Here is a 9,942-nt window from a genome sequence, read left to right as displayed (position 1 = left end):
AAATAAACATTTCAGTGCAAATTACTTATACATAAAAATGTAAAGGGAGCAAATGTTTAGTTTCTTTTTGCAATAATGAAAAAAATGGGATGTTATTAAAATAACAGGTGAAAACAGGCCTGAATATTATATCATGATGATAAAATAAGAAAAGAGCATCTTTATCATCACCAAGGAGGATTCCAATAACAGTGTGGCTGAATGAATCTCCCGATGTCACTCATTATGAACAATTCAGCAGGTGACTACCCTGACTATGTATGCAGGGAGGAGTAAAAGGGTGTAAACATGACTCCATTATCACACACTGAAAGTTACATAGGAACTAAAATACAACCACTCTATAGAGGCTCCAGAGAATAACAGGCAAAGTGCAAAACTTGCTATGAGTTCTCTTTCATCCACTGACATTGGAGCTGCCTCAGAGCTCGTCTGCCTGGCTGCATGTTTCCTCTACAGGCCCGCCTGTGGAGCTGGTTGACAGTTACCTTTTGTATCTCTGCTTTTTTCTGTATGTTTGCTTCTGTCTTCTTGAACCCCAGTTGGCCTCAGCAGATGGCCGTTCACACTGAGTCTGGTTCTGCTGGAGGTTTCTTCCTGTTAAAAGGGAGTTTTTCCTCTCCACTGTCGCTACAAGCATGCTTGGTGTGAGGGATTGCTTTTGAGTCAGTGAGTCGATGCTATCAGCTGGTTTTTCCTTAGATAGAAAACTTTGAACCAATTTGACTGTATGATCTGGTTGAATTTTCTCTGAAAAGAAGCAGGTGTTTTTTCTTCACAAATGTCAAGCATTCTGGATCAGGTTAAAAGCTGGCTCTATATAGTTTTTAAAAAATCACATGACTGGAAATGAAAGGGTTTATCAGATAATAGTAGATCATGAGCTTTCTGGTGACTCTTAGGCAGGTGTACCTGAAGTACTTTAAAGGCGCCAGATGTAACAATCATTCTTAGTGTGAGCAAGGAAATGACAGTTTTAGAGCAGCTCCCATTTTTTGTCCAATGATGTTTTAACTGGTATCCCCTCATAATAAACTAACAATAGTTACCCTTCCCCTGCTATTACCAAGAACTTTAAAGAGGGTAACATATATAACCTTTAGCTTGACATCTAAGCTCGACTAATAATCACATAGCCAAATATATGTTGGTTGCAAAAAAAAGGAACTGTTTTAAATCTCTCATGGCATTTTTCAGGCAGAAATTAGTAGTTGCTCCAATAACAGGCAAACAGAAATGCTAACAATGAAAAAAAAAACATACACTTATCAGTTTAACATTGGGTTAAGGTTAGTTTTAAGGCTGCTTATTTGACATGCATTCTAAATATGTATAAATTATGAAAAATGTAGCATCACATTTCTAACTCATCACCACTCATCACCACCAGACTTGGTGTATACATGAAAACACATTACTCACCATGTGTCACAGCTATCAGTTAATGCAGCATTGCCCAACATTTACAATGCACAAGAAAAAGCTAATCATTTTTGTTTTAATTAAAAACAAAATCCAGCTTTAGCACCACAACTCACAAGTGCCTCACTGATAAAACCGTATCTTGTAAGAGATTTAAAACTTCTCAAGTCTGCACACTGTTGGTCAAGTCAACAAGTTAATAATTTAGATAAGGCTTAAAAGAGAGTGCTGTGGTCAGCTAAGGCCAAAACTGAGCTTGCTGGCTTCAGCTTGAACAGGATAGGGATAAATGCTAAGTATCCTAACAGGTTGGTCTGCTACCTGTCAGAAATCAGTCAGAATTCTGAGAATTAAGTCAGAATTCTGAGAAAAAAAAATCAAAATTCAGAGAAAAAAGTCTAAATTCTGAGATTAATGTCGGAATTTTGAGAAAAAAATCTGAATTCTGAGATTAAAGTCGGAATTATGAAATTAAAGTCAGAATTATGACTTTTTTCACATATTAACAGAAATAATATTTCAATTCAATCCAGTTTATTTATATAGCGCCAATTCACAACACATGTCATCTCAAGGCACTTTACAGTTCAACCAGATCATACAGTCAAATTAATTTAAAGTTTTCTATCTAAGGAAAACCAGTTGATTGCATCGACTTATTGACTCTGATGCAATACCTCACTCTAAGCATGCTTGTAGCGACAGTGGAGAGTAAAAACTCCCTTTTAACAGGAAGAAACATCCAGCAGAACCAGGCTCAGTGTGAGCGGCCATCTGCAGCGGCCGACTGGGGTTCAACGAGACAGAAGCAGAGATACAAAAAGCAGCTATAAAAGGAGGCTTCGTCCAGGAAACACCCAGCCAGGCAGACGAGCTCTGAGCCAGCTCCCATGTCAGAGGATGAAGAGAGCACATCCAGTCAGTCACAGTCAGAGAAACAGGACTACACTGAAAAACAGGCTGATCTCCAACATCTATAAAAGTGTTGGTGGCAGCAGTACAGCTGATATTTCTCTCCAGGATTGAGTCACGGCCAAACAGCAACAGATGATGAAAAGCTACTATGAGAAAAGGCAGAGAGAGCATAATGTTAGAGATTGAACTAACAGATTCTGCAGATTGAAAGAATAGAGATAGAATTAAGCAAAATGACGAAATAGAGGTCCCTATTTCAAAAACATGTTAACTTTTTAAAGTTTCAGTGGCCCTAATCCTCTTCCATAATTTAAAAATATAAATCCACCAACGTTGTTTGGTTTTAAATGTCCTGCTATGAAAAATGTCCCAGAAGAGCCATAACAAAATGAGATGAATGATTAGAAAAATAGAAATATTTTCTTTTTTTTCTTATTTTAGCTTAGTGCAGGGGATAAGTTCAAATATTTGTTTCGCTCATAGTAATACATTTTAAATGTCTGTATTATATTAATCCTAATATTAATGATGAGAGCCCAATGATTTGCAGATAACTTGAGAAGAATCCATAGTCAAACAGGGAATTTTTGTCTTTTTTTTTAACTGGATGAGTATGAAAGGCATCCTTCACTTATCCTTCCTTCATCTCGACTTTTACAGAAGCTTTTCCTCCAGTCTTACTCTGTTTAACCAAATCTAACTATACAGCTAAGTTAAGTTACTTTCAACTGGTTTTCAAACACAGGAATATTAAATCAACGTCTACAGGTCACTAATAGGTTATATTCAGGGTGTAAATTTTGAATGGCTGAAGGAAGAAATCTCACAGTTGATTAGTGTCTTTTTATTCCTAAAAAAACACACTAAAACTTAAAAGTTATGATTCAAGACCAAGCCAAAAAAATGAATAAACATGAAGGAAAGTTAAACCTTTCAAATGGGGGGGAATTCTAGGAATAAATATCCCATGAGGAGCACCCGGTTGTCATCTGGAGCTGATCTGAAGGCATGGGCGAGATTTATAACGCCCCGGGTCCCGGAGGAGCCCATAATTATGGCTGGAGATAGGAAGGAGGGAGGGGGCAGCAACCCGGCGGAGGCATTTTATCTTAATCACAACTCAGCTCCATTTAAATTAATTGGACAAGCCCCCCCACCACCACCACCAAGCCTTATTAAAAATGACATCCCGCTTCCTCCTCGTCGCTAAAGGTCCCGCCATGAAACAAAATGTTTGTGTCAAAGCGCGTCTAGATGCGCCCCTCTGAGCTCCATCCCTCCTCCCTCCTCCCCTGTGTTTCTATAGTAATTTCCAGCCAATGATCAGTAGGTGTCCACATCCCTGCTTCCTCACCTCAGCACCAATCAGCCACACACAGCGACAGGAGACGCGGACCGAGCAGAGAGCAGGCAGACGCGCAACACGGGAGGAAAAGGGGCGCACATACATCCACCGCTGCGATCAACACATTTTTCCTCTTCCTTTTTGACTTGCTTCTGCACTTTTCCACCTTTTTTACTAGTTTGGCTGAAACGACACAGAGAAAAAAAATGCTCCTTTTGTTTTGAGCCATCTGAGCGCACACACTGACAGAGAGACGCGGTGGCTCTGCTGCCCTCAGGCGGCTCCTCTGTGCGTCTTTTCTCGCATCTTTGCATTCAGTCCCCCTCTGCCTCTCTCCACATATCGCCCAGCAGTAATGTGCGGTTACACAGTGGCGGGCTGGTAGCATCTTGGGAGCCTTGTCTCAACAGGAACCCGGTAAGTGATGCTCCTTCTCCTTTTTTTGTCTTTTTTCTCTGTTTCCTGTCGCTTCTGACACCTAGACGATTTTTAATGCCTTGTCTCTGCTCCTGTTGCATTCATTTCTATGGAAATGTTCAGCTATTACACTGTTGCACCACTCTACTTCATTTTATTTTCTTTTATTTATTTTTTGACATTTGATCTGATATCTACCTATCTTTATCCTTTCTAAATTTTTATATCTGCTATTTCCTGTGTCTCTGTCTCTCCCTTCCTTATCCTGCCCCTTTTCTCTCTTTCTTGTCTGTCTCCTTCCAGCTCCAAGTATTGAACATTTCTGTCTCTGGAAACTTTGTTTACAGGCGGAAAAAATCAATGTCCGTGACTTGATTGCCTTTGGGCTGCGTATTTCGCTCCAGGGGTGAATTGATTAAGTAATAATGACCCTGAGGAGGTGCTGATCATTAAGCCGGAGAGGTTTTGTTTACGGGTGGCTGCTGGTCGACACTGAACCTGAAAATGTGTAGGGGATTGATCACAGCACTCTGGTGTCACATTTTGTGTGCAATAACTTTTAAATTTCTCAGAGAGACAGAAAAAAACAAAACCAAAGGATGTGATCTTGTGGCATTGCAAGGACTGTGTGGTTATATGGGAGTTGTGGGTTAATAAGAAATATATTTGCCCTCTATGAATTGTTTTAGGAAGGATGCACTCAAATAATGTCATCCACAAGAATTAGAGATACACGATAAAAATGTGTAGATACTCTTAGGTTTTTTTTCTGCCAGGTGAATAATTGTTTTTATTGAATGAAATTAATTCTTAATACAGACCATGACCAATAAAACCTTTCTCTAATAAATGGTAAAAACACGAGAGACTGAAATATTCGACATGAACGTCCAGCAAAAAACTTTAGTCAAAGTAAACGCTATAGACTAAACACGTAAAAAGACCAACAGTTTCCATTACCGGAGGGTTAATATTATTAAAAGTATCAAACTCTTTAAATATATGTAGCACTTATATCTTACATGTGGCTTTAAAGAGATCACGTGCCTTAGAATGTTCATACAACAGAGTGATAAGGAATATGGTTAAAGTCCTCAAAATGTGCCAAAGAATGAGGCATGTACACAGGAAACACAAGGGGCCGCAGGAAAAGAGCCCTGAGGAACACCAGCATTATAGATATGAAGGAAACCCATTCAACACATATGGTGAAGTCCAATCACAGTTAAAAATTTAGCCAGAACCTGATACTATAAAGTCTGACTCAGAGGTCACATTGAGATGTGTGTTCATGTTTGTCTTCTGAAATTATGACAAAACGATCAAAGAGATACATTTTTTTAACTTGCCTATTGAGTTAGCAGTGCTAACTGTGTGTATTCCTTGTAACATGTTTAGAGGCTTTTCTTAAATGCGAGTTTTCTAAAAACGCATCCTGACATTTGCTTGTCTAAAATGTGAAGCAACTGAAAGAACTGTTTTGGTCTGAAGGATTTAATAAATTTCCTTTTATCCCATATATTTAGCCTTCCTGTTATCTTTCTCTCTCTTTGTTTTACTGAATGACAGCATGTCCTGATCTTCTTCTGACTTAATTTTAAGCACAGCACCGATTCTGTAAATAGCTAACTGAGAAAGATCTCTTAGACTGTGATTGTTAACTCATTTATGAGTACCTCCGCTCAAGCATAATAACCACCAGATTACAGTTATGAATGATTTCTTGGGGCATCTGTTGTAAGGGTGGATCCCAGGTTTCTGTGTTTACATTTCTAATATTCTCTTAAAAGATATGGATATGATTTGAAATGCTTAACCATTCCAGCGAAGGATCAGCAATTAAAATGGAAAGCCCAGAAAAAAAAACATTAATGGAAGTAGGGAGAGATGTGTCTAATGGGCTTTTATCTGTGGAAACCAAATTGAGAGAGACTGGTTGGACAGGCAATGGAAGGAAATGGACCCCCACAACACCACTACAACCATACACACATACACATTCAGATCTATCCTCAGGCAGCAGACTCTGTGGTTGGTCTGGTCCATGATCTGGTTGTAAATCCAGCGCTGCCCATCACTGAGGGTTGTCACTGTAATAGTGGCCATGAATGAATGCCAGGTGCTCTTAGGAGACACCAACAAGGGTCTTGTTTAGACGGATGGGGCTGCCTCTGATGTTGCAGTCACTGCAGATGCAATTGATATTCACTGTGCCATATAAATGTCCTCTCTGCGTCTTGTAGAAGATAATTTTACATATTAAATAAATTCAGGTAACTTTTCATATTCTGAATCCAACATGTCACAAAATGGTGAGATTCTGCATCCGATACAACAATCTGTTTATTTATAACAACATCCTTATGTTTTATTCATTTGTCACCAGATGCAAGTGTGTTTGGACTGTTGTTAAGAGTCTGAGAGCATAAAAACATGTCAGCATTCCTTACATTTGCAGCTACTAGAGAAAGTTGATGTTTAGAACTGAATTCTGATTACAAATGAGATCTTTACCTCTTTGTCTTTACATGTAACTGTTATCTCTCCTCTTTTGTCTGCTTTTTGCACAGAAGAAGACACACCAGGATGGTAACTCACTGTTCCTAAACAGCTTCAGCTCCACAAAGGCCCTTGCATCCTCACACTGTCCTCCTGAACACTGACGAGAACTCTCCAGCCATGTCTAACATAAACAATGCGCTTTGTATTGAAAATGGACAGAATGCAGACGTCTCGCTCCTGCAGAAGGATAATCTTCAGGACGGTGGATTAAGTCAGCTCTTGGATTATAATGCAGAAATGGAAAGGTACAGGTCGTTTGCGAACTTTTACAAAACAAATGGCGCATTTCCGCAGACTGCAAAAATTGCCCGTATCACAACGCCCATTTTTCCCAGTGCCAGAATTGGTATGTCCCCTTGGAACTGTGATAACGCCATGCTCTGGGGAAGGAAATCAGCGGCAATAAACCCTAATAGGACCAGCATGCATAGAAATGACTCCCAGAGGCCGGGGAAGCCTGGCGTGCCGCCAGAGACGCTGCAAATGGCAAATAATAATTTCCTCTCTACCTTATCCCCTGAACACTGCAGACCTTTAGCAGGAGAATGCATGAACAAGCTGAAATGCGGCGCTGCTGAAGCAGAGATAATGAATCTCCCGGAACGCGTTGGAACTTTTTCCGCTATTCCGGCTTTAGGGGGCATCTCATTACCTCCTGGGGTCATCGTCATGACAGCCCTTCACTCCCCCGCAGCCTCAGCAGCCGTTACAGACAGTGCGTTTCAAATTGCCAATCTGGCAGACTGCCCACAGAATAATTCCTCAGCATCCAGTGGAAACCCAGCGAAGAAGAAAAGGAAAAGGTGTGGGGTGTGTGCACCCTGCAGGCGGCTAATCAACTGTGGTGTTTGCAGCAGTTGTCGGAACCGCAAAACAGGCCACCAGATCTGCAAATTTAGGAAATGTGAGGAGTTGAAGAAGAAGCCGGGATCATCGCTGGAGGTGAGAACGGAGGCTCAGCTTCCCCTTCTTTTGTCATTATCCCCCTCACACTCCAAAGCATTAACCTTTTCATCCAGTCACGTTCTAAGCCCTTGAAAATTGTTTCCATGCCCACCCATGCCTGAACATCCCCCTGCTTTTTCAAATCTGCCTACCCGCCTAGCCTAATTGGCAGTAATTAGGGGTGTTTGTGCGGAGCGCAAGCTGAGCTTGGCTCAGACACCCCTAATTGCTGCCAGTCAGGCTGGGGCTGGAACGCATCCGAACAACCCCGAGCTTGGCTCTGCTCCAAGCAGGGCTGGGAAATGGTTTTCAGCAGAGAGCCATCTCTCTCCGAACCCGGTCATTTTAACCAATTATGGAGCCGTCTCTGGATGGGGAGAATCAATATCCCACAAGGCCTCAGCCGCTGACCACCAAAAGATCGTGAGAGTGATGGTGGAGCTGCTGATGGCGTTGTTCAACACACCCCCTCCACCGCCCACAGTGTGAGTGTGTGTGCGGGAGGTGATGGTGGCGAGGGAAGGGGGGGGGGGGCAGTTAATCCCATAAACGGATCCCCCTTCCACACATTATGAATGAACTGATTGAAGTATGGGTACACAGTATGCAGTGCATGTGGATCACTCTGGAAATGATGCATATCAAGAAGGCAGAGAAGGCATACAGGTTCACTTAAGCTGATTTATTTCCTGGCTGACATTTGGGCGTCAAGTGCAAAGGCCAAATTTGAATCTTGAGCTGTAAATATGCTTCTCTTTGCCCTGAGAATCAAACAACGGCCTACAGCAGCCTGATAGATGAATTTCCAGCAGATGCAACCTGGGGCTTAGATAATTTGCTCATTAATTAAGTGATTACACAGAGAGAAAAACTGGGTTAATCAGAAAGTGTTACCTAATCTACTTTTGGAAAAACAGTATTTATGTTTTCATTTGTTAACAGGGAATACAAGACATCAGTTTGTCAGAATCTTTGCTCACTTTATACCACACATCTTCAAGGAGGTGTTCAAAGATATTGTTTTCTAATATGATGTTAAAATTTATTTTTTTCAAATGCTTTTCTATGATCAAAAACTTTTCAAAAACAATTGTAGGGAAAAGGAGACCACTTCCTGTAATTTTCATTTGATCACAGTCTGCCAAAGCTGAAGTGGTTTTACAGAAACATGGTTCTGCAGTCAAATGCCCAGCTTGGTGTTCTTACTTTATACAGTTGATTCTGTCTATATTGTACTGTATATTTGGAATTTTTAACTGTTCAAACACAGTTCACCTGGACAAAGGCTTTACCAGTCTGTAGTGTAAAATTAGTCATAAGTCTGTGTCTTGATGTCCAAACTGGGGAAATCTAAAACATGGTGAGACAGTATGGTGGTTGGTCTCCAGAAGACCGTCCCCTGGAACCAATAGAAACTTTTCTTTTCATCGAGCCCAGTTAGAGTCTGTACTGTGATAACACTACTTTATTAGTGTCAGAGACAGAAAAGAACTGAGAAAAAAGAAAAGACTGGTGCTGGTTGTACCATAGCACCAGTTTTAACACAAAAAAGGTTGGTAAAGAAAGAGCAGAGAGGGACTCATTATAAAATACTGGGGTTCATTAACTATTAATTGTGATACATTTAATCTACAAAAGGGCAACTTTTACTCTTCCAACCGTATGATACAGGTTGTTCTTTCTCACCGTCTTCTGCTGATATACAAACCTACTTTGAAGCCAGCACCTCAGTTTTTGGCAGATTTTGATTTGGGCTGCATGGCTTTCTGCTCAGGGCAGCACATCATAGGGGGTGGCAGAAAGCAAATTATGAGTAATTGAATTTGTGCATTTGTTAAAGTAGATTATCTAGGACTTATTGTGCTTTTAAATAAATGGTAATTGGTGCCCACTGTGGCATTCAGCGTCTGTTCTGTAAGAAGATGTAGCTGGTGACACTTAAATCGGAAACAGATTTATTTAAAACATTTGATTTCAGTGTTTGTTTGTTTTTAAGCCTTTGCAACCACTGAAAATCTATTGGTCAAACTTGTTGTTAGTATATTAATCATTAGCTGGTAAAAAAAAATATTGTGATCAATCACATCAATATACTAATACTAATGATAACAAACAGAATTCATGCTGCTTTAAGAATTATTTTTTGTGACCTGAGCTCAGCTGCCAAAAAAACTTGAAATGTGATTTTTTTTTTGTACACCTAGACTTGCTAAATATTGTAGGTTACTTCTCTTCATCCACCACAGAGGAATCTTAACACGCTTGTTCTCAACTATCTATCTTTGCATCAAGGTCATCCACATTTTATGTTGTTAAGCTGTTTTAACTGTTTGACA

General features: G+C 40.3%; 1 protein-coding gene across 2 annotated transcripts in view; it reads left to right on the top strand.

The window, feature by feature from the left end:
* The first annotated feature begins 3,681 nt into the window (after window positions 1-3,681).
* Window positions 3,682-9,942, top strand: part of cxxc4 (CXXC finger 4) — a 48,372-nt gene continuing 42,111 nt past the window's right edge. The window contains exons 1-2 of one of the 2 annotated variants that reach the window (XM_038304780.1): window positions 3,682-4,099; window positions 6,673-7,603. In XM_038304780.1, coding sequence (XP_038160708.1) covers window positions 6,779-7,603 — 825 coding nt within the window. In that variant the 5' untranslated portion in view covers window positions 3,682-4,099; window positions 6,673-6,778. Of the gene's footprint in view, window positions 4,100-6,669; window positions 7,604-9,942 lie in introns of both variants that reach the window. The other variant, XM_038304779.1, reaches the window with a different exon arrangement.

This window comes from Cyprinodon tularosa, unplaced genomic scaffold, assembly GCF_016077235.1.
Source record: "Cyprinodon tularosa strain WSP-4 unplaced genomic scaffold, ASM1607723v1 ctg540, whole genome shotgun sequence".
Taxonomy (NCBI): domain Eukaryota; kingdom Metazoa; phylum Chordata; class Actinopteri; order Cyprinodontiformes; family Cyprinodontidae; genus Cyprinodon; species Cyprinodon tularosa.
The sequence above is the reverse complement of the archived record's forward strand: the minus strand, read 5'-3'. Positions and strand labels throughout refer to the sequence as shown.